General features: G+C 45.5%; 1 protein-coding gene across 1 annotated transcript in view; it reads left to right on the top strand.

Moving 5' to 3' along the window:
- The first annotated feature begins 21,191 nt into the window (after positions 1 to 21,191).
- Positions 21,192 to 25,116, top strand: part of Cd38 (CD38 molecule) — a 52,810-nt gene continuing 48,885 nt past the window's right edge. Inside the window, exon 1 of the mRNA XM_005318955.5 lies at positions 21,192 to 21,739. Within this exon, the coding sequence (XP_005319012.1) occupies positions 21,486 to 21,739 (254 nt within the window). The 5' untranslated portion in view covers positions 21,192 to 21,485. The remainder of the gene's footprint in view (positions 21,740 to 25,116) is intronic.

The following is a 25,116-nucleotide window of genomic DNA, read 5'->3' on the forward strand; positions in this document are numbered from 1 at the left end:
CGTGTGTTGGCCCATGACAATGCCTACGGAGATGCCCCGTCTCCTTGTAATTAATAGCGTTCCTCTGTTAGGGGTGCGGGTGGTGAGGTCCTTAAGAACAAGATGAATCAGAGCCACAAGAGTCCTGTGGAGGGGCCAGGGAGCTATCTCTCTGCATGACCCAGCCACAGTACACATACAGCAGCTTCCCAGAGATGCTGGCTCCCAAGACAATGACTGAACTAAGTCAAACTCCCACTTGTCATCGGGGACAGTCGATGCGAGACAGACCCTAGCCAGACTCGGGAGGCACCCTCCGATCAGGAGAATTTGAGGAGGTTTAGTAGGCGGCTATATCGTCAAAGATATTGACAGTTGGGGGTACACAAAGCCTGAAGGTAGAGGGAACAGTGGCTATGGGAGCCAGGGGAAGAGAGGCCACCAGGGATGCTCAGTGACCTCTGTCGAGGACCCAGTGTCCTGAAGTCACCCTGCAGGGAGGGAGCCAGCTGGAGGATGACTCCCCTCCTCCCTGTGGGGGAGCCTCCTGGGCTGGCTCCCAGCAGAGAGCCAAAGGCAGAAGGCGGAGAATCTGGATGGGTGCGGCCACAGCCTCCTGGGTGGGCGTCACCAGTGGGGACTGAGCAGGAAAAGAAAGGGTGGGTGGAAGCCCAAGCTGTGGCCACCTTGGTGAGCCTAGCTGCTCCTGTGGGACCCCTGACGTAAGTGAGGGGAGGCCCTTACCAAAGGGATGGCTCTTTGCACAATAAATTGAAGCCTCACAAGTCCTAAAAGAGGATGTGAGGTCAGTGTGACCCCACTGTGAACTTTGGTCCAAAGGGACTGAGCGACTCTGAGATGTGTGGCTTGGAAACATTCTCAGGATTCCCAGATGTTCTCTGAGGCACACAAGTTTACTATTGTCCCCTCCCTTGCAGAGGTGACTGTACCTTCTGTCATCGGTGACCTCAGCCCCGCCCCCCCACCCCGGAGGGCAGCAGAAGCAGGAATGCTTAGAGCAAGACCACCCTCAGGTCTGGGTGGTTTTGTAGAATACCAAGAAACAACAGCGGATGCAGATGCTCTTGCTTTGTGGATCTCTCAACTGGTGGGCGCCTTGTTAGGAAAGCCTGGTGGTAGGAAAAGCCAGCTGTCCCCAGCGGTCCAGCCTTGGAATGCATTATAGACAAGTAGATTCATTTTAGGTGACAATTGGTGCTTTTTTATATTATTTTTTAAAAGGTGACATATACATAGAGTTAAAAAATAAAATCACTACAAAGACTTTTTTCCACCTGTCTCATCTCCCGACTTAAGACTGAGGAATTTATCAACAACAGAAGTTTCTTTGGCTCACAGTTCTAACCCATTTCTGACCACAGAGCCCTTATGACCTCGTCACCTTTTAAATGTGGGACTTTGTACTATTACAATGGCAATTGAGATTCAGAAAGAATTTTAGAGGAAATATTCAAACCATGACATCACCTGTCACCTGTTCTGACCCCCACACATCACTCTAAAAAACAATTGTTTAAAGATTCACATAGGTCTGTCGAGTGTGTGTGTGTATGTGTACATATAAATACTTATGAATATATATTATTTCTTCCTACCTTTTATGACACAAAAGGCAGTTTAAATACATAATACCTTATACCTTGATTTTTTTTACTTGTTAATTCATCTTAGAGATTACTCCGTATCAACACTTAGAGATCCTTTGCTCTTTTTCACAATTGCATAATAGTCCAAGGGAGAGATATCCTATCATCTGCTTATCCCATTCCCTGTTGGGAACATCATGTGTTTTTTGCAATCATTTTCTATTATAAGCAATGCAGAGCTGACTTATTTGATATATCCACCTTTTCTTATGTGGGCAGAAATATTTGTGGGATAAATCCTGAGAAACATGGTCAGAAGTCAAAGTGTGGATGCATTTGTAAGGTTGATGTGTGATTCCTTGCTGGATCTCTGCAGGCTACCAATGAATTGAACATCTGCTTATTATTTTCCAAGCAACGGATGTCTCTGAATGTTTATACAAGTGTGAGTGTGCATATTCTCATGTGTACTCTGGAAACCCAATTTGAAAAAAAAAATCTAACCATCTGATTATTATTACAGATAAACAATCTATTCCACTTCCAAAGAAATCATTTCTTAATCATTCCAAAGACTCCCCAGGACAGGTACCATGCAAACTGATGGATAACTCTAAGAGTCCAGGCAACATTTAAAACATCCTTCTGGTTTTTGCAAAATTATCATGAACTTCAAAATCATAGGGTAAAATTGTCTTTATTTAAAAAAAATAGAACATTACTAGCAAACACAACAATACAGGCTGGGGATATAGCTCAGTTGGTAGAGTGCTTGCCTTGTATGCACAAGGCCCTGGGTGCACATGCACTCTTACACACACACATAAACAAATAAACAAAAAACAACAAAGAAACACAATGGAAAAAGTTTTGTCTGGGGTTTTTACTAAGATGAAGCAGGATAAGTTCGGGAAGTTGTGTTTAAAATGTTTTTCAAAGTTTATTTTTATTTTATCATTTGTTAAATGATGATGAAATACACATAACATAAAATCGACCATCTTACCCACACTAAGTGCACACCTGCGGAGTGTTGGGTTCATTCACGTTGTGCAGTCACTACCTCCACCCACCTCTGGAGCTGCTTTCGTCTTGCAAAACTGAAACTCTCTACTCAATATACCATCACCAGCTCCTCGTTCCTCCTCCCTCCAGCCCCTGGAAACCACCATTCCAGCTTCCCTTTCTATTCATTTGATGACTCTAGGAAAACCTGAGACAAGTGCATCAATTTTTTTACAGCAAGTGGGTGAAGGCCTTTCATTCTTCTTGTATGCTCTAAAATTTTTGCAGAAACAGACTTTTGAGAAGTAAAATAAATATTCACTCATGTATGAAACAAAATATACTAAGGGGGTATGAAGATGGGAGCCCCTTGCCTCTTTAGTCTCCAGCGAAACGCTCCAGATTCTCAGGTCTTTCCGGAAACATCAGTTGCATTCATCACGTGCATTTGTTACGTATATGGCCACACACATGTAGTCTCTGCTGCTGTTTATAGAAATTACAGCATGTTCTCTAGTATTCTGCAGGGTACTTCTCATGGGTTCACCCCATTCTTCCCACAAGACTGCATGAGGAGCCACAGTGTTTTCCACTGTAGAAGTACACCAGAATGCCTTTCCTCAACACCCCACGGTGTCAGGTTCCTTCCGATTTTCTATTTCTAGAAATAAATCCTGTGCTCCAAATAACCTCACACGTGGGCCTTGAGTGCATTTGCAAATCTATCAGAAGGATATATTTCTAAAAGTAAAATTGTGCAGATGAGAGATTTCTTTAGTGTCAAGTGTGGGCAGATATTGGCAGTGTGCTGTCCAAAGAGTTGGTTCCAATTCATGCCTCTGCCAACCACGTATATGAATGCTAGAAGGAAGATCTTTATAACCATTCTGGGGTGAGAGGGGCTTCTATCCAAAGTGGTGAGGGCCCTGTCCTAAGAGATATGCAAGCAAGGGCTGACCAACTACTTGTGGGATTGCTGTTCAGGCCCTGCTTCTAGAATCACAGAACACAGAAGGGAGATGGGTAGGATGGATGCTTAGACACTAACAATTGGGTGACCCCATTCCTTACTCCTGGGAGCCCACCTCTTTGTCGAGTTATCAGCCTTGGCACCTTTGTTCACAGATGGCAAGAGAGCAGACTCTGTGTCTCTCACCAAAGCAGGGGACACTTTTCTCTTAAGAGGAAAACAATGTAAGACTTGGTCACCTGAAGAGCCACAAAAATAGACTGTGCAGTAAAACTCAGAGCTTAGTTTTTGAAGATCCTCAGAGAAAAATGGGTTCTGGGCTAGGAAACACTCAGCCAAGTTTTTCTGTTCAATTTCCCATATTTGTGGCTCAAACTTTGTGACACCATTGGAGGAACGAGAGTGGGATGCATTTGTAAAAGATATATTGAATTTGCTTTTTTGCAGTACAAGCCACACCCAGGAAGTGACACCCATATTTTCTTTTTTTGCATGCTGGGGATCAAACTTAGGTCCTTGTGCCTTGCTAGGCAAGTACTCTACCACAGAGCTACACTCAACTGCACCCCTAGCCCCAGCCATATTTTCTTGAGCAGAGTGGAGATGGTTTGGGAGAGCACTTGGATAGGTTAATGGAAGTGGAGGAGCATTTTGAATGAACTACATGTACCCAGACTTGTGAAGAGGGCATTCTGAAGGGAAAGGGAATCTCCTCAAATGAACTCAGGCCATCACCATGAACCTGGGTAATTGTAGCATCCTGCAGGTGAGGAGCTGTCAGTCCTGTGAGTGTCTTTGGAGGTTGAGGATCAGAGCGAGTCACAGTTCCCAGTGTGCTGTGTGGCTGCGTGGCAACCAGCCAGGCCTCTTTCCATGATGCTGTCTGTTGCTGGGGCTCAGGACACACCAACCCCAAATGACTGCAGGAGACCAGAATATGACACCCCCAAATAAACTTATTTGGCATATTTTGGGCTGCTTATTCTGAGAAACTGCATACACAAGAGTAGTTATGAAAAGCTGTCTTTTTGTGAAGACATTTACATCTATAAAGGAAATCTACATTAGTAAAGTCTCTTATAAGTTGCTCCTAGACATTTTTTACTGCGGGGAGACTCTGCATAATAAGGCAACTTTTATTTAGCAGACATTTCCTGTCCTCAGCCTTCCATAACTTATATTCCTAAGCGTCCCCTAGATCTCCAAGCCACTCTTCCTTTCTGTAGCTCAGGATACTGGATAAACTGCAATCATCTGGCCTTTCTTCCAGTCTCATATTGTCCTGGGACTCCCGCACATACGATGCTCTTCAGTGTGTTTTCTCTCTTACAAATCTGTGTTGGATCAATTTAACTGGTAGCCCACCTCTAAAGAGGAGGATGAGGGAAGCCATTTTTCCCCAGCAGTCTTCAGTGTATCTTTCTAGTCCAAGGTCAGACACTATTTCCACTGCCTTAGTCTTTTTGACTGTTAAGCTAAGACTCTTGAGATTGAGGGAAAAAGGGTTTATTAATTATAGATGCTAAAAACCAATCAACTAAACCAAAAACAAACCACCACCACCACCACCACCAACAACAACAACAAAAAAACCCCAAGTCTTCGGGGAAGTTCCTGTAGCTTCCAGTGCAAAGCTAGGTAGCAATTAGAAAATGTCCACTGGACATGGGCTCAGAGCAGTTTCTGTAATGAGGATTTGGGGAAGGTAGGCACAAGCTGTTTACCCTGCATCTGCAGTGGCTGTAGATAAGATTGTGGGATTCCATGAAGTGTGGGTGGGAAGGGCTTGGGATAAGAGGAGAACCCATCCAAAGTGATCATTGCTTCTGGATTGGTTGGAGCTGTGCAGGATGTGGTGGCACCTGGGGGCTCCGGGTAGGATTTGAGTTATAGTTCGGACACTCAAGATCATGCACCCATCTTCTGTTCTCAGCCCTTTGCTTATTAATTGACTGGCTTCCCCGTCTCTCCTCCCCTCTATCCTCCTGCTCTTATAATTAAATGTAGGCAGCTCAGGAGTTTTCTCTTAGCACTATCTTGTGTTACCAGCCCAGGTCCAGCCACTAGCTGCTTGAAAAACCAATACTAGAAAGATAAAAATTAGTGAGGAGGAAATAAGTTTATTCAAGGATCAGCATCTCAAGAAGGTAGAGGGCTCCTATCACCAAAGCTCCATTTTGGGGAGCTCAGGCACACCCCTACAGGATGTGCAGGGCCAGGAAGACCACCTGCTGGTCAGGGTCTTAGACATCCAGGGTGTGTGTCTCCTTTTCTCTTCTCTCACCTCAATACCACTACTAACTTCCACTTCCTGGGCTACTTCCTGGAGTACAGACAGAGTACTTTTCTGCAAGATAAACAGCACAGCAATTTACATGCTGTTGTGTTGGTTGATGCACAAAACTTAAGAACAAGGAGGGTGTTACACATTCTGATGTAGACTAAAGTCACCAAATGTCCCGGGTTCTGTATTCTAAATGAGGAGTCTGTAGCAGTTACCATCTGAATCATTTAGGTGCAGTTTCACTCCAGAATTTAGACTGCTGGGGGCACAGGGAGGGGACCTAACCTTGCAAAGGGCAAAGAAAGAGGATGCAACTTGCAGAGGGCAAGTTGCAAAGAAGCGGCCTCTGTGACACTTGGCTGGGCAGGATGACCTTCCTGTCTGGGAGAGGGTCAGAGTCCTCCTCCAGGGCCGCTCTAACTTGTGGCCTCCTGCAAAGAAAGCGGCTTCTTCTTCTTTTCACTCTGCCTCTTCTCACAACCCCTTTCCATTCATCACAGAGAAATGCCTAGAGAGGATTCAGAGGGAACTTCTTAGATATTAAATGTTTGATTTTAAAAAACCTAACAACATCAGCATTTTGACTAATATTTCATGCCAATTGATGAAGTTTTGAGATGACCTGAATATTGGATATGGATGCCTACGTAGTCCTATAAAATGAGGCAGAATGGAATATCTTCCCCTGGGCCATGTACTCTTGCTGAGGGGAAGGCTGTGGCCCATGTAGCTCAGTGCCTTTTGCAGGGTACTGTGGCTAAGAGTGAAAGTCTGCAATTAGGTGGACAGGGATCAAACCCCACTTCTGCCATAGATTACCTGTGTGTCTTCAGTTAAGTTACTTGGCCTCTACATGCAAAGTTCTTAGTTAAGTACAACTATCTCCATGTAGTGGGAAGCTCCAGAATCTCTGGGCAGGTGGAGGGATTAGGAAAGCGCCAGGAATAATATCCAGGTTACACCATGGTCCAGTGGAGAGTCCAGCGCCCAGACTTCTGGGTAAAGGAACTGACACCTGCACGTGGACATGCTGCCCGAGGTCCCACTGGTAGAACCCCTGGTAGCACTCCCCAGCAGATGCCGGGTTTCCAAATCTGCAGGGCGGGCGGAGCACTGACCGCTCCGGGGCCATGTTGGGGCCATGTCTGTGAAGGGCCCAGGGGAGAACTCAGCAGCTGCTGAGTGCTCAGTGCGTCCTGGTCATTTCCTTTGGTTTTCTTCTGTCTTCACATCTCCGTTTTCCTTTCTTCCTCCTCTTCTTTTTCTTCTCTCTGCTCCTGCTTTTCTTCCTCCTTCACTTGGCCTCTTCCTGCTCTCCATCTTTTTCTCTTCCTCCTGAGAGTTGTTAAGAGACACCAGTGAACAGTTCCACTGAAGCCATTTTCCCTGTTTCTGGGGTCAGGAGGGGACAAAGAGCCGAGCCGAGGAGCTGCCCTCTGGTTGGATGGCACCATGAAGTAACACATGCTCAACATTGACACACCTCTTCCTTCCTGTCTCACTTTTCTTTTTTTTTTTTTTTTAATAATTATTTTTTGGTTGTAGGTGGACACACATCTTTATTTCATTTTTATGTGGTGCTGAGGACCAAACCCCGTGCCTCGTGTGTACTAGGTGAACACGCAACCCCTGAGCCACAACCCCAGCCCCTGGTCCACTTTTCTCCCTCATATTTGCCAGTGGCATCAGAGCTGACCTGAGCTGTCTTCATCCTGTACCCAGGAAACAGGAAGGAGGGTTTACACTAGAGAGTAGAAACCCCACGGGGGAAGGGTTTTGTTGACCGTGCTCTATGAAGGGTGATTCACAGACAAAATTCCTCGCAATGGTATGTGGTTCAGTGGTTTCTAGTAGATTCAGTTTTGCAACATCCTGAAGTTTCCATCAGCTCAAGGGAAACCCCCCACTGAGTGGCAGTCACTCTTCATGCCCCGCCATCCGCCCTCAGCAAGCACTAGTCTACTTTCTGTCTCCAGAGTTGGAGTTGCTTATTCTGGATTTTTCATGCAAATGAATTATACAATAGGTCACAGGAGAGTGAAGCTCTCAACCCCAGTTCTTATGTCCCCGTGAAAGAAAATACAAATCAGACATGAAAAGCTATGCAAGAGAGTTTATCGTAAGTGAAAGTCAAGTCAGGATCAAGCAAAGAACATTCTCCCTGCCCAGATCAGGTCACCTCTGAGCAGAGAACGAGGGAGGAAACAGAGCCACTTTGCGTTAGCTTGAGGTGGGGGCCACCTTCTGCTTCTCCACCCACCACTGGTCCTTCCTGGAGGGGTCCTGGTGACCATCCCATTCAGAGGGGCTCCATCTACAAGTCAGTTCTGTGTTAATGTGGGTCCTGGGGTCAATGACGGGCAGAACTCATCCTAGTGCACCTGTGCTCTTAATGAAATTTCTCCTCTGGAATACACTGGAGACCTATGGCCATCAGTCCCAACTTTACAAACCTCAGTGGACTCTGTTGAGAGTTAGGCCCGTCGACCTTTCTTTCTTGACATGTTTCTCCATTGGCTTCCCTCGTTTCCATGTGTTTAGTCTCAGGGTGAGCACACCTGTTATTTTTCTGTAAGTTTCTCAATTATGCATTAGCTTCAAAAGCAATTTAAGAAAACCTGTGAGCCTGCCACACTATGGGTTTGCTTTCCACTGCTCATTACAAAATGCTTCCCAACACATCCCGGTGTTTGTGTAGCGGGCTTCTTACACTTAATATAATGTTTTCAAGGTTCATCAGTGTCACAACATGTGCTAGCACTCCATTCCTTCTTCTGACTGAATAATATTCCATTACATGAGTATACTGTTTATTCATTCATCAACTGATGAACATTTGGGTTGTTTCTACTTTTTGGTTACTATGATAATGCTGCCGTGAACATTCTGATGCATTTTTTTATGTGGATATATGTTTTCATTTCTCTTAGGTATACCCTAGAAATGGAATTTCTGGGTCACATTGACTCTTGTCCCAGGCCAAGGAAGGGATTTCCATTTGTTTTTTTCACTGATGATACAGTGCTGACACACAGCAACCCTGAAAGTATTAAACAAAATGAATGAATGGATGAATGAATAAATAAATAGTTGGCTGGTAAAGGTGTAGTTTTTCCTTACATAAATTTTTTTTGAACATTATATGTGGCATATAGTTTTTTAAAAAGCTGGTATTTGGTGCTTATTAAAAGTTAGATTTTGAGATTCCATTTTGGCTTGCACAAGGAGGTGTTTTTGTGTTGTGTGGGTGATTCACCCTCTCTCTCTAACAGGAAACAAATAGCTGAGCATGAAATTTAAATGAAATTAAATTACATATGATAATATATGTGCAGAACAATACAGGTGATTAATACAGGTATGCTTTGAAGTGACCAAAAGGAATCAAGGAAGAAAAGGAGGGAGGGAAGGAAAGAGGGAGGGAGGAAGGTTTGTTCTTTATTCTTGTCTTCTACTTTTTTGCTGGTGTCACAGTGGCTGCCCTTTTGTGAGTTGTCCTTTGACTTCCACTCCCTTTGCCTGGCATTTTAAATTCTAAAGAAAAGCCAAACCTAAATGATTAAGATGTAGTTTTAGAAGACAAAAAGAAATAATCAAGAGGTCCTTTAGTAAGTGAATGAAAAATCAAACAGTAGTACATCCAATAGAATATTATTCAGCCCTGTAAAAGACGTCAAGGAAACACAAGGGCAAATGACTATATAAAAGAAGCCAATCTAAAAAGGATAGGTATCATGATTCCAAAAGACAAAACCATGGGGAGAGTAAAAATAAAGATGGTAGCCTGAGCTCAGAGGCAAGATGGATAGGTGAAGCACAGGAGATTTTTAGGGCAGTAAAACTATTCTGAAGGCTACTACAGTAATGGATACATGCACCTGTACCATTTTATACTTCTATCCAAACGCTCAGAATGTGTGGCACCAGGAGCAAACCCAATGTAAACTATGGACTTTGGGTGAATGACATGACAATGTATGGATGGACCACTCTGGAGGGGTGTGAGTGTCAGGGCAAGAGAGCCTATGGGAATTCTATTTTCTGCTTGATCTTTCTGTGAACCTACAAGTATTGTAAATAACAGCTTACTAAAAAGAACAAAGCAAATTTTTAAAAACTCAGGGAAAGAAATTCAGTATCAGAACTTAAATAAATTCTATTTGAAGACTTCCTTTGAATTTGCTTTATTTTGCTGCATCTTTAAGTTGCTCCGAATGATGCAGGGCTGAGAGATCATTCATTGTCCAGTTGCCTCCTAAGTATTCAAGAATGTGTTTCTTCCCCAGCGGAGGTATTTGACCTTCAGCCTCTTTGTGCTAGAATATAAGAATGGAAAGCACAAATGTCCCAGGGAATGAAGTAAACATCTTATAAGAAAATCTGTTGAGAAGATTTTGGCAGGAATTCATGCTCTGAGTGGGTTTGAAATGCATACACAGAGTGACTAATGTATAAACTTTGCCCATGAGGCATGAATGGGCTAAATCAGACATCTTGAGTGATTTTCTGTTGTTTTGAATATTCAACATCTTCACCCTTTTCCTGATGTGGACAACCCGGTTTTCCCCAAGGAATTGCTCCTAGCTCTACTCTGGGCCCACAGTACTCCATTCCCAAGATCAGGCTTCTGCACGTGGCTCAGACCTACTCTGCTTAGAATATCCCCGCCCCTGGCTAAGTGATGAGCTCAGAAATGCACTTCAAGAAAATGCAAGGATTCCAGAGACTAGAGGGAGATGGTGGTGGTGGTGGTGGTGGTAGTGGTGTGTGTGTTTGTGTGTGTCTTTGATCACTTAAGATGTAGCATAATGGAGAAGAGGGTGCATTCCACTGCCCGTTGCATGGGTTTGGGTCTCATTTCCTTAGTTCTGCCATCAGCTAGAGCATGATCATGGACAAATCACTCTCTCAGGGTTTCAGTCTCTTCCCTGTAAGACAGGGCCACGAAAGGTACCTACCTGTAGAGTTGTTATGGGATTGAATGGGTTAGCATTTGTGAGGCCTGGCACAGTGTTTGCCTGCTCAACATTTTCACTTTGGTAGTAATGGGCATCCCAAATTTGTGTTCGCAGTTGCCGAAGACACAGACGACACTGCTGTGCCTGGAGGTCTCTTCCCTGGGCAGCAGGGGTGGGGGTGGCTTCCTCTGATGCTACTTCCAATGCTACCTCCGTGGTCGCTGCCTGAACATGGGTCTCCTGTCAATCAACTGCCGCTATCCCCTTTGCTGCTCCCTCTGAGTCTGCTGCTGCCAGCCTGAGGTTGCCTGGAGGTCTTCTTTCTGTCCTGGATGCAATTGATGCCAACACTCCTGCCGACCCCCTGGAGATTGCCTGGTGATGCTGCCCCCACAGCTGCTGCTGCAGTCACCACTGCTGCTACCCGCTGTCTGCTGCCAGCAACCACCCCCACGACCCTGCCACCATGGCCTAGAGGTCTGCTGCAGGGAGTTTCCAGGTTGAGTTGCACGTGGCTGCACCCATTTTGGGACACCAGCCAGGGCCTGGGGCCTGGGTGCCAGTAGGTTTACCCCCACAAGAGCCTCTGTCTGGGGACTCCAACTGGGACCTGCAGGTCCAGTGAGGGGGGTGCCTGTGGGTTTGGAGGAGCCTGGGGCCTTCCTGCTGAGAGCGCTGGTGGCCCTTGTCTTGCTGCTGCATTTCGGGGTTGCTCCTTTACGTGAATGGATCCCTGGTGGTCTCTCTGCAATAGGAGCAGCATGAGGTCTTGGGACTGCAGTGTGGCTGAGCCTGAGGTATCTGAAGCCCAGGTCAGTGGGATAGAGACTGGGTTTGTGAAGGCTGATCTGGGTTTGATGATCCCGAGAGACGTCAGAGACAGGGCTGAAAAACCGTTGAACACTGACAGAGACTGTTCGACTTTCCAGCAAGATTTTATTTATTTATTTATTTATATTCTATTTGGTTATTTATTCATATTTTATTTATTTATTTATTATTTTATTTTTCAATTCTCTAATATCTACCATATTTGGAACAGGATGTTTTTAATGCATCAGTGTGTGGAGGACGATGATTTGAATGGTGTTTTGCATTTTTGTTGTATTCTTGTGTCTTTAATTTTTTATTTTGCTCACATTCTTCCTCTCTCTTGTCCATTTTCTTGGGTTTTCCTTCTAACTTTTCTCCACCTAACAGCCAATCTCTGTCGGCTCCTCTTCTACTCTTCCTATGAATTTTTACTTCTAGCTTCTCTCTTCCTCCCTTGTGAATATCGCATGCTACACTACCTCTGTTCTCTCATCCACCATTTGAAATTGTAAAACATTTTAACAAATATTCTGTTTGAATTATAGATACTTACTGAACTCATCATTTGGGTTGAATGAGAGAAAGCAGTAGACGCCTTAGTGGGAGCTATTAGGTTTAGGCTATATATTGTGTACACTGAGTGCTGCTGATATTGGTCTCACCATTAAATATAAAGCACTGGAAACCTCAGGGACACTATAGGTCTACAGGGCAGAATTTATCCTGCCTTAGATCCATACTTCTAGGTAGGAAAACACACTAACTAGCAACCATTCTGGAAAGCAGTATGGAGATTCCTCGGAAAATTAGGAATGGAATCACCATTTGACCCAGCTGTCCCACTCCTTGGTTTATACCCAAAGGACTTAAAATCAGCATACTACAGTAATGCAGACACATCAATGTTTATAGCAGCTCAATTCACAATAGCCAAACTATGGAACTGACCTAGGTGTCCTTCAATAGATGAATGGATAAAGAAAATGTGGCATATAAACTCAATGAAATATTAGTCAGCTTTAAAGGAGAGTGAAAATAATGCATTTGCCAGTAAATGGATGGAGTTGGAGAATATCACACTAAGCAATATAAGCCAATCCCACAAGCCCAAAGGCTGAATATTTTCCCTAATATGCAGATGCTAATTCATAATAAGGCAGGGGGCACTAGGGAAGAATAGCGTTATCTTAGATTACATAGAGGGAAGTGAAGGGAGGGAAAGGGAGGGGATGTGGGGATAGGAAAGATAGCAGAATGAAGCAGACATTATCACTGTATGTATATATGTGACTGCATGACCAATGTGATTCTGCAACATGTATACTCAGAAAAATGAGAAATTATAGCCCATCTATGTATGATATATCCAAGTGCATAAAATGCATTCTACTGTCATGCATAACTAATTAAAACAAATAAAAATTAATAAAAATTTGTGTTTTCAATGAATTTTCCTTTTATAGTCTTTCTCAACTCCAAGAATGACCACTGCATCCATCTTCCAAGCTGCTTACGCCCAGATCCTCGGTGTGGTTTGACACCGTTTGCCTCTCTCCTTCACTAGCACAGCCTGTCCGTCCTGCCTTTGAGTCACATCGAGAGCTCTCTGCTCCAGCACCATCATCTCCCGTCTGGATCACGACCACAGCCTCCTAAGTGGCCTCGCTACTCCTGCCTTTGCACCAGGAAGAGCCAGGGTGATCCCAATAAACCCAAGTCACACGGTGGCCCTCTTCTGCACAAGGGTCCCCCATCAGCTGCCCCAACACACAGGCAGGTTCACCTCTCCCCTTCACCTCCAGTTCTCTCCCCCTTGCTCTTCCTGCACCAGGCACCTCTTAGTTGACCTTTGAGGTTCTTTGAGCATCCCAGGCTTGCTTCTGCCTGGGGCCTTTCCACTTGCTCGTTTTTTCCCTCTGTCCCGGAATCCTATCCCTTACCTTCTTATGGCTATGGCTACTCTGCCTTCTTCAGACCCTTACCCATATGCCATTTTCTGGGTGGGACCTTCTTGGGTCCTCCATCCTCAGATGCACCTCTCCACGTCATCATCCCATCCCCCACTACTTTGTCCCCTAGCCCCCACCACCTCCAGTTACTGTACATACTTTATCTATTACATGTCTGCCCCTACTAAATATAACCTCCATGAGGCCGCACATTTTTAAGTGCTGTACACCCAGCACCTAAAACAGTTCATGGAACAGAGTAGGTGCTCAGTAAATTAATGCATGATTGGATGAATAAATAAATAAAGGGGAAAAAGGTCTGTATTGGCGTGTGATAGTCATCAACAGTTTTGCAGTGTCTCTAGGTGCCAGGGACTCGCTAGTCACTGGGGCACGCCTAAGGCAAAGACTGTTTGGGTACCCTTCAGTCTAGTTGAGGACAGAGGTGGAGGTGGAAAAAGTGTCCTCATGATAGGAAATTGCAATCCAGAGTTCCAGGATTATAAGAGGTGTCTCAAGGCAGGGTGTCCCGGCTGCCTCTGAAGGTTCAGGAAGAGTAAGGAACGAGGTAAAGGAGGTAGAGAGATGGGGAAGCTGAGGAGTCACCCAGGCTGGTAGGCTGTGGTGAGCCCGAGGAAGCAGATGAGAAGTTGACCTCCTGCACTCAGATCTCCACCCAGAGAAGTCAACGGGCCTATGAGAAAGATCCGGCGGCCCGAGTGAAATAAAAATATTTGGAGGCATTCTGCCAAGTCCTGCTCTTGTTTCATTGAAAATGTAGAAAAAACCCAGTGGCTGCAAGACTGGGCCCGTTTTGTGTCAGGATGTGGGAGGAGAAACCACCTCGTTCTTCTTTTCATGAATCTGCTAGGAAAAAAAACAAAACCAAACAAAACAGGTCACAGGCTGTGATCCGATGACATCAGAGAGTGAGCTTTTCCACTGTGTTCATACTCAACATCTGCTCGTTCTTCTCATCTGAGGGTGTGCAGAGCACATGGAGAAGTCACTCCTCCCCAGAAAACAAGGTCAACATGAGCCTCCTGGGTCCCACACTAAGAATGTGCTTCAGAAGCCCCCAGACTGGACCACAGATCTTCTTCAAACCCATTGAGCCTGTCAATTCTATGGACTTCTGATTCCTCATCTACAATATGGGACTCATGAAATGTTTATGGGCCAGCCGTGTGGTGGGGTATGGTTTGCAAAGTACTGGACCCTCAAAGATGTTAGCAATTATAGTTGAAGGGGGGAAAAGAAGAATTGTGCAATTAATTGTAACATCTGTCCCCTTAGCACATTATTCTCAGCAGATGAGCAAGAGGAGATGCTTGTGGATAGACAGATTTTGCTTGAAGAATCTGATGAAGACCTTGGAGAGAGACCCAGGTGTTGCTGAGTTGAGTTGGATGGGAGAGGGAGTTGCATTGCCCAAGTGCCAGCCACGTGGTGGCCATTGTCCTGGTGCTGGGAACACAATGAGCTTACTGTTGCTGGTAACCCCGGGGAGGCGAAGGCTCTGTCTTCACCTTCCTGAGGGGAGGAGGCCCCCCATTTCTGGACACTTCACCTAGAGGCTGTTGCTGCTTTATACAAGCACGTCCTAGAGCAAGCCAAAGACACGGGCAGGTTATATACAAGGCTCAGGCTCACAGAGGTGAGGAGTTGGCATTTGAGCCTGGGCTCCTGCATTCTGGGAGGGAGGATGTGGCCTGGCAGGAACCATGTACACACAGCAAAGTGGAAGGAGCAGTCCCTACACAGACAATTAAAGCCATCAAAGATTGGGTGGGGGCCAGATACCCAAATATTAATGGTAGGTGGGCTAGGGTTTTGGAATGGAGGGATGTTTCTTCTTTTCTCTGTTTTCAAATTTTAAAATTTCACTGCAAATTACTAAAATGATTTTTTTTTAAATGACACATGAAGTTGGCCAAAGAGACAAAGAGAGCCTGAAGCCCTTATCTGAGGAACAGCATTTCCACCAAGTCTTGTTTGACCCGGAGACAGTCACTCTTCTGGTCTCCAGACATCCCCAAGTCCACCCTGCTATTCTCCCTGTGGTCCTCATTAGATGCCATCCCCCTGTTTTGTCTACCTTGCCTGCCCTTCCACAGCTGGAGGAACAGCACCGTCTTTTCAAAATCTTCCTCAAAACTGCTGATTCCCTGCATCTCCCCTGCGTGCCGTGGGGCCTCTCCAGGATTGGTGCTGATGGGCCGAGTGTTCGTTGGGGGCCCCCCAGCTAAGGAACTTGGTGATGACCACAAATATTCTTAAGCTTATTCTATGGAAGAGGAACTTGTGCTTTTATTATTTGCCTAAAAGGCAGAGTCCAATCAGCTCTATGGACACAAAACCAGTGCTCTTGCCCACCAAGAGACACAGCGATTCCTCAAGGCCAATTGATTATGTGTCCTGGGTACCTAACACAGTACCTGGCAGGTGTGGGCTCCTTCCTAGTTTTTGAGTGGATAAAGAGTAGACTCTGCCACTTTTTGAGCCTCAGCACATTATAACTGTACAAATGAGTCCATAACAACAGTGGCACCCTGCGTGAGCGTCAGCCTGTTCTAGGTGTGTCGAGTACTGCAGAGGTTCCCACTCGACTGGATGAGTAGGCATTGTGTTGTACCCCTTTTACAGATGAGCCAATGGAAATTTTAAAATGTGGCTAACTTGCCCCCAATCATACCACAGCTGTCTGGTGTGGTAAGAATAGGGGTGTCATTTTTTTGTGCAGTTTCAGAATTGTACAAGCTTGCATCAGAATGTTGGACACTTGTAACTGAGCAGCTTATGTGCGGGAAGAAAAAGACGTATATTTCAAACCAAGGGCCCTAGCAGAAGGAAAGGGTCACAGGGTCCTTTTAGAATTCGTTTTCTCAAGTGTCCCTTACATTTAAGAGAAAGAGGAACTAAAAGCTGAAGTTCCCTCAAGTCACTGCTGATTAATAGCCAGAAGTGAAGACAAAGCAAATCCTACTTGTGTGAGTGTTGGGAAGCCCGAGTTCCCAGGCACTCCTCATCCACGTGTCAATGGGTGTACACCTCTTTGGCTGGCAAGGTCTTTTAGAACTGCAAGGGTCCATCCCTTTGACCTAGGACGTTTACTTTTAGGGGATTATATGTATTGGACATGTGAAAAAAATATGCTGACACAAGAATATTTATTGTAGCATTTTTTTCACTTTTATTTCTTCTTTTTAGGCACTCATGACACTTGAATGTATTTTGACCATATTACACCTACATGGAGTATAACTTATTAGGATCCAATTCTTGTGCATGGTGTGGAGTTTAACTGGACGTGTATTCATATGTTATTGTAGCATTCAAAGTAGTAATACCTAAGTGTCCACCAATGTGGCTAAGTAAACTCACCAGTGTCAACTCTACTGCACTTTGGAATACTAGAAATCATTTTTTAAAAAAATTGGGTACAGCAATATTTGCTGGTTTGGAATGCTTGTAACATATGTCATAATGTGAACAAAGTCCAGTGCCCAATAGGAGATGCCCTAGGCCATGACCTTACGAAACAGTGCTCCAGGCAAGGAGTGAGAGACATTCTCTACATCTACCACTTTGTTCTATTTGACTTCTACTCTGTGTTGATTTATCATATTTATTGTAAAAACAAATACCCTTTTTAAAGGGCTGTTGTGGGTGCAGGCCTCTGGCAAGGCTTGCGTGGTAGCTGGTTCTGAACCTTTCACTACAGGCACCATGAAAGAAAGCACAGAGACAAGGGGTGAAAGGAAGAAGGCAGCCCAGCTGCGGCAGGGGCCAAGGAGACGAAGCTGAGATGAACTAATGTTTCTCATTCCATCCACATTTGTAGTTCAGAGCTGGCCTTGGGAGCAGATCTAGTACAGTTCTCCACTTTTCAAAAAGGGCGGAGGAGTGGATGCCAGCCGCAAAACTGTGGTCAGTCATTCGCTAAGTTATTCAACCAGTATTTATGGACTTCAACTTGAGTTCCAGGATACTAAGAGAAAAGTCTTCAGTTGTTGCCAAGCCAGCCCTGAGCAAACTCCTGGTCTTGTGTAGAGGGGACTTCTGGAAGAAATCCATAGAGGGAGTCTCTCTGAGTTGAGTGGGAAGGGAGTTGCATTGCCCAAGTGCCAGCTGCCTGGGGGCATTGTCTTGGTGCTGGGGACACAATGAGTTTGGTATTGCTGGTAAGCCAGGGCAGGCAATGTCCCTGTCCTCACCTTCCTGGGGGGAGGAGGCCCTCTCATTTCTGGTCTCCAGACCAGAGCCTCTGAGATGCACGTCTCCCTGGAGATCTACAGGCATCTGTGTTAGTCATCTTGGAGAGCTCACCCCGTTTGGAAAGGCCTCCAGAGCAAGTCACGCTGCAGTTGAGCCTAAAGGATCAGTAGCAATAGCAGGGTGAGGACATGGCCTCGGTGTTGGCCAAAGACAGGTTCTATATTTAGAAGACCCTCTGGCTGAGGACAGAGAGAAGACCAGCAGGACTGGACCTCATGGAAAGCAGGGCCAGAGGTGCCTGTGGAGGCGAGAGAAGCCCACAGGGGTCCAAGGCTGTGTCCAGAGCAGGGAGAGAAGTGAGGGAATCAGAGTCAGGCTGGAAAAGTCACATCTTAAAAAGGGGGCAGCTAGCAGGAAAAACCACCACCCTGGCCGTGGGGCAGAGAACAAAGGAGTAATGTGGAGAGTGGACCAGGTGAGTGGCCAGGAAGACCCTCCTAGGTGAGAAAGAGGGTGGATTAAGTTAGTGGAGATGGGGAAAATGGACATCTAATGGATACTTTGGAGGCAGAAGGAACCAGCCTCCTCAGCGTGTGTGGAAAAGGAAGTTTCTAGCTTGAGCAATGGGGGAGATGTTGGGTCTTCCTGGAATGCCACAGGTCAGAAAAGGAGTTGGTCTGGAGGAGGATCATCATGCAGTTTGGGACGGAGTGAGCCTGCAGTACTTATGAAACCACTTGAGTACAAATGACCTTCTTCTCTGTGAACCGTTTGGCCCTGCTGGGACCTCCTGGCCACGAGGTCATTCCTGTCACTCACAGTTCCCACCGTCCTGTTGGCCTCACTGGGATGCCACAGGCCATTATTAAAATCCTATCCTCCCTCAAACTCTCAAACTCTTGTCGTTCCTTGATTTCACTGTGCTTAGCCAGTGTTACGGGCTGAATGAGGTCTTCCCCAAATTCTGATATTGAAGTCTTAACTGCCATGGCCTCAGAAAATGACTATTTTTGGAGACAGAGCAGTTATCTTTAAAGAAAAAACTACGTTAAAATGAGATCGTCAAGGTGGGCCCAAATCCAAGGATTGGGGTCCTTCTAAGAAGAGGAAATTTGGACACAGACTGTTTAGAGGTTAGACCACCTGAAGGCACCGGAGAAGTGGGCCACCTGCAAGCCAAGGAGAGAGGCCTCAGAAAGAACCAACCTGCTGATACCTGATCTTGGGCACGCAGCCTGCAGACCTGTGAGGCAGTGAATTTCTGCTAAGCCACCCAGTGTGATAGGCCTAAAAGTCTCCCATACCCAATAAACCCCACACCGTCAAATCCAACCCTCTGGCTACGTTGACCCTGAAGAGTGGACAATGGTTAGGCAAAAGAACCCAAGCTTGCTTACTGGCCTTTCCTTAAGTTCCTGACCACTCAGGGCACCCCATTTCTCCAGTCCACCCCTTCTCTGTCTCCTTCTAACTCCACCAGCCCCTCCTCCTGGGGCTCTTTCCATTTCACTAAGAAGCAACCGGAAGAGAAGGTCTTCATGGCACCTTCACCAAATCCACTGATCTACCGACCCCCACACCATGTTCTCCACTTCCCGCTGTGGGGTTGGCACTCCCACCTTGCCTGGGGCTGGGATTCCTCTTGCTACCTGTGAGCTTTCTTTTGTCCATACCACCGAGAACTTCCAAGTCACCTTTGTGTGGTCTCAGGGGTCACCTTCCCAGCTCTCTTGGCTGGGACTCCTTCGTCTCCCTTACATCTACTACGGGACCGCCCCGTGGTTGAGATCCTGAAACTCTGCTGTGTCTACACGTGCTCTGCATGAGCTTGTTTGTCCTCCCAGGTTTAAGGACAGTCTGTGAGCCTCCTGCATTGATGACTGCAGCACAGATCACTCCCAGGAACTCCAGGTGATCAGACCCCATTGGCTACTTGACGTCTTCTCTTGGGGACATCTCCAACTTAATACATCTAAACGGAATTCTCCATCCGTGCCTTCTTCCCAAAGCCGAATCTACTTCACCCCAGTTTCCCTATCACTAGACAGAGCAACACTGTCCTTCCTCTGGTCAGTTACTTGGACTAAAAATCCCAGAGGCATCCTTTTTTTTTTTTTTAATATTTATTTTTTAGTTTTCGGCGGACACAACATCTTCGTTTGTATGTGGTGCTGAGGATCGAACCCGGGCCGCAGGCATGCCAGGCGAGCACGCTACCGCTTGAGCCACATCCCCAGCCCCCCAGAAGCATCCTTGACTCCTCTCTTTCTGGCAGATGCCATAGTCAGTCCATTAGCAAATCCTCTTGCCTTCAACCTCTAGTCACACTAGTCACACTCTGATTTTTTTTTCTTTGCCCCTCTGTTTCTTCTCTCACTGTCAAAGTTATCATAACTGGTCTCCATATTTCTCATCCCTTCCCTCCTTTTCAATGTATTCTCATTACCAAAGTTAGATTGCACCTTTAAAAGATCCTACCAGATAAAGTCACTCAGTGACCATGAATGGATCAAAAGTAAAATCCCAGGTCCATAAAAACCCTTATCCTGTCCTTACAGAACCACAGATGACCCGGCTCCCCGCTACCCTCTGAACTTCTCTCCTATTTTCTTTCCCTCACCCTCTAGTCTAGCTACAATGACCGTCCTTGCTGCTTCTGGAACAGGTTAAGGGTCTTTCTGCCTCAGAGCCTTTGCATCGGCCATTCTCTCTTCCTAGAAAGCATTTGCCCCATGGAAATTCTGGGGCACAGTCCTTCACATGAGTCTGTGCTTAAGGGCAGAGATATACAACTGAGGAAGAAGCAGCAGGTAAGGCCAGCCGATTATTTTTGGACTTGGAATGAAGTCAGATACCAACCCAAGCACAAGCCATGGACTATGAAATTGTATTTCCTTGGCAGCCTCTTGGAGCAGGGGGATCATAGCCTGCAATTACTGACTACTTCCCATGTGCCAGGCATGGTGCTAAACCCACAGGAAATACTAATTTGCTTAATACTCATAACAACTCTGTGAAGTAAATATTCCTATTATCACTGTTTTACATCCAAAAAGTTACTTAGAGGGTAAGTAACTTGCCCCAGTTACTCAACTAAGGCTGGTTGGGAAACTAAAGCTTAGTCACTGAGATTGCTTGAGAAAAGGCACAGACTCTGTTGGGCCTTTAAAGGTGAGGGAGCAGGTATTTGTTGGAGATAAGAAGTAGAGGTAGGGTAATCACTCCCAGGGAGAAGGCACTGTGTGAACACAGAACAGTCCATAAAAACCTTTCGTGTGTAGAGACAATGCCTTTATTTATTGATTTGTTTATTTTATGTGGTGCCTGCACACTTCAGGAAGTACACACAGCTCAAGTGTGAAGGGAAAGGTTGATAGAAGGTGCTGGTCAAGGAGTGTAAGGCCACACTCTGTTATTCAGGCATCTGCAGAGGGAAACAGTGTCAGCAAAGTTCCTCTCTGGAGATTGAGAATCTGGGTTCAACAGCTCAGGAGTCTGGAAGCCAGAGGCTAAAGCAGTTCACATCTTATTGGTCCACCCACCCGCGGAACTTTGAAGCAGAGGATTGGGGTGGGAAAGGAAGCCCAAAACAGACAAGTGAAAGCACAGGGGGAGGTGCAGTCTCAGACCGGCCACATTCTCCTCTCTTCCTGCCCAGCTGGCCTCTCCTCCAGCTTAGCTCAGCCGCCTGCATTCAGCCCAATGTCCAGCTACGAATTCAGCCCCGTGAGGTCAGGGGAGGAACCCTGCTGCCGGATCTCTAAGAAAGCCCTGATTGGTTCCGGCGTCGGGCTGCTGGTGGTGAGCCTCGCGGTGGTGGTCGCGGTCGTGGTCCTGAAGGTGCGCTCGCCACCTGAGCTCTTGGAGTGGCACGGGCGTGGCACCACCAGCCACTTTTCCGAGATCGTCCTGGGACGATGCTTCACTTACACTCAACTCATCCGGCCAGAGCTGAGGTGAGTTGGCATCTGAGGAGCACCGCGGGACACCGTGCGCTGCAGGGCGCGGCGGGACACGGTGGGGCACCGCTGGGCGCGACGTGGTGGGGCTCCCCGCGGGGCACAGCTGGTCATCGCGCGCGGGGGAGCTGTCCAGATTGCTTGAAACAAAGCATCCTCTGTAGCGGATCAGCTGAGAGCAGTGGGGCAGTGCCCAGGACGATTCCAGGGGCCCCTGCGGGAGCGCTGGTCTTGGGCTCAGTGTGCCCGGCGAGGGCGCGCGGATCCTTGGCCTGACCCGCTCAGCTGGAGAACTGGCAGAGATGCCTGCATCCCGGGCTAGGGGCCCCGAGCCCCGGCCCTTGCCAGGCTTCCGCCCTCCCTGGGTCCCAGCGCTGCTGCAGGGACAGCAAGTTAACTCGCAGGCGCAGGGAGTCGCTGACACTTTCATCTTGGCTCCGAGTTTCCGTCAGGCCACTTTGCGGGGTAAGTGCCCAGCTGGGTACAGGCAACACCTGGTTAAGTGGTTGATGGAGCCTGCCGCGAAGGAGGAGGGCGTCAGAAGGATCAGACCCATGAAAGCACTTTTATTCCTTTATAAGAAGCAACACTCCGTGGCATTAAACACAGCAAAACTGTCAACTTTAAAGACGGAGACATTAAGGTGCATCATCAGGTCGGGAATCTGTACAGACCCTTGGAAATGCCACTCAGACGGTTCATTGTGCCTAGCTGCTAACCTCTCTTAAAGGGAAGCACTTTTCAAATTTCTGTTTCTAGAGCTTGGTTTTCCCCCGTAGAACCAATTTTTTAAAGTTGTACAGAAAGTGGAAGGAGACGCACGCAGGGGGCGTTGCTCTGGGTGCTGGAGAGGGCAGAATTCCTCCTTCCTGGGACCTCAATTCAGTGCAGGAGGGTGAGAATGCACACAGCAGATCTGCTCCAGGTATCAGAAGTTTGAAGCGCAAATTGTTCATGTGGACAGACAAAGATCCCATTAGGTGCTTTATTTACAGATAATTAAATGCTTTGTCGAAAGAGAAACTAGAAGTTGAGGCTTTCCTTCAGGTTGCACTTTAACAGCATTAATTAAATCAAGTAAATCCAGCCTGAAATTGTACTGAACAAAAGTAATCTAATTTTTAATTGCATTTTTTTGAGAGAGAAGAGAGAGAGAGAGAGAGAGAGAGAGAGAGAGAGAGAGAGAGAGAGAGAGAGAATTTTTTTAATATTTATTTTTTAGTTTTCAGTGGACACAACATCTTTATTTTTTTAATGTGGTGCTGAGGATGGAACCCAGCGCCCCATTCATGCCCAGCAAGCGTGTTACCGCTTGAGCCACATCCCCAGCCCCAAATTGCGTATTGATTTAAGAGTTAAAAAAATTTTGGTTGTTCAATTATCTTCAGCAAATCAACACTATTGCTTAGATGAGCACATTCGTGTAGCAAGATAGATTCACATGAAATTGCATGGCTTGTAATGTTTGTCAGAATATGTGATATATATATACACATACATATACACACATACATACATATACATTTGTTCAGAATAGCCATATATGTATATATATATACATATATTCAGCTAAATATTAATAAATTAGTATTTATTTAAATCATAATCCAGTTTGAAAGTATCAGAATACACATTTTAAAAATTATTTATTTATTCTAATTTGTTATATATGATGGCAGAATGCAATTCATCTCATATTACACATATAGAGTATGATTTTTCAAGTCACTGATTGTACATAAAGTATTTTCACACCATTCTGTCTTCATACATCTACTTAGGGTATTGATATCTAACTCATTCCACTAGCTTTCTTACCCCCATGTCCCCTTCTTTCCCCTCCCTCCTCTTTGCCCTATCTAAAGTTCCACCATTCCTTCCATACTCTCCCCCATCATCATTATGAGTCAGCATCCTCATATCAAAGAAGACATTTGGGCTTACTTCACTTAGCATTATATTCTCCAACTCCATCCATTTGCCTGCAAATGCCATGATTTTATTCTCTCTCTCTTTTTTAATATTTATTTTTCAATTGTAGTTGAACACAATACTTTTATTTTGTTTATTTATTTTTTGTGGTGCTGAGGATCAAACCCAGAGCCTCGAACATGCTAGGCGAGCGCTCTACTGCTGAGCCATAAACCCAGCTCCTGGTTTTATTCTCTTTTAATGCTGAGTAATATTTTATTGTACATATATATATATATATATATATATATATATATATATATATATCCCAAAGGTTCCCTAACCATTCATTTACTGAAGGGCATCTGGGTTGATTCCACAATTTAGCTATTGTGAGTTGTGCTGCTATAAACATTGTCCCCGTAGTATGCTGTTTTTAAGTTCTTTGGGTATAAACCAAGAAGTGGGATAGCTGGGTCAAATGGTGGTTCCATTCCAAGTTTTTCAAGGAATCTCCATAATGCTTTCCAGATTTGGCTGCACCAATTTTCAGTCCCACCAGCAATGTATGAGGGTTCCTTTTCCCCACATCCTGGCCAACATTTCTTGTTGTTTGTATTCTTGATAGCTGCCATCAGAATACACTTTTAATTCAGAATTCTAATTTTAATTCTCACCTGCTCCTATTTTGGAAAGCATCCTTCCAAACATCTCTTCTGTACAAACTCACATACACACAAACACAATTTTGTATAAATGGATTAATAGTAATAAGGTGCTTACTGTGTGCCAGGCACTTAAAAAATTTTAATTGTTCAATCCTTTACAACTATGTGGAGTAGTTCCTATTTGATCTCCATTTTACAGAGTAAGTTGCCCCAAATTAGACTCTAGGGATTGAACACTTGGCCACTGACCTGTACTGTCCACACAGGTTCCATAGGTAGAGTGCCTATGATTTACTGTCTAGAGACTTTTGAAGTGGAAAGGGGATGTCAACTAATAAGCATGCTGAGTTCCTGAGCTTTCGCCAGAATGGAGAATCACCTTCTCCTTGGCTATTTAAGAACATAATCTCTGGAATCACACTGCTTGGGTTGAAACCTTGGCTCTGTCAGACTGTGATCTTGGAAAAGTTACCCAATTGGTGCCATGGTGTTCTCAACTACAAAAATGAAAACCTGAATGAGGGGACTCACCACATGGACAAAATGTGTCAGATAATAAGAGGCATAATCTTGTCCTATAATAAGTGCTTAGGATGTTATTGTTTTGGAAATGCAACATCTCAAGCACCTTTCCACAGCAATAAATATAGACCAAGCCTGTTTAAATGGATGCCTTGTGTTATGTATTTGTGTTACAATCCAGTAAATCAACCCTTCAATGATAGAATGTATTTTGTTTCTATTTTGTTACATTCTTCTTTTTAAGTTTTTTTTAGTTATACATGGCCACAATAT

Source organism: Ictidomys tridecemlineatus, chromosome 9, assembly GCF_052094955.1.
Source record: "Ictidomys tridecemlineatus isolate mIctTri1 chromosome 9, mIctTri1.hap1, whole genome shotgun sequence".
Taxonomy (NCBI): Eukaryota; Metazoa; Chordata; class Mammalia; order Rodentia; family Sciuridae; genus Ictidomys; species Ictidomys tridecemlineatus.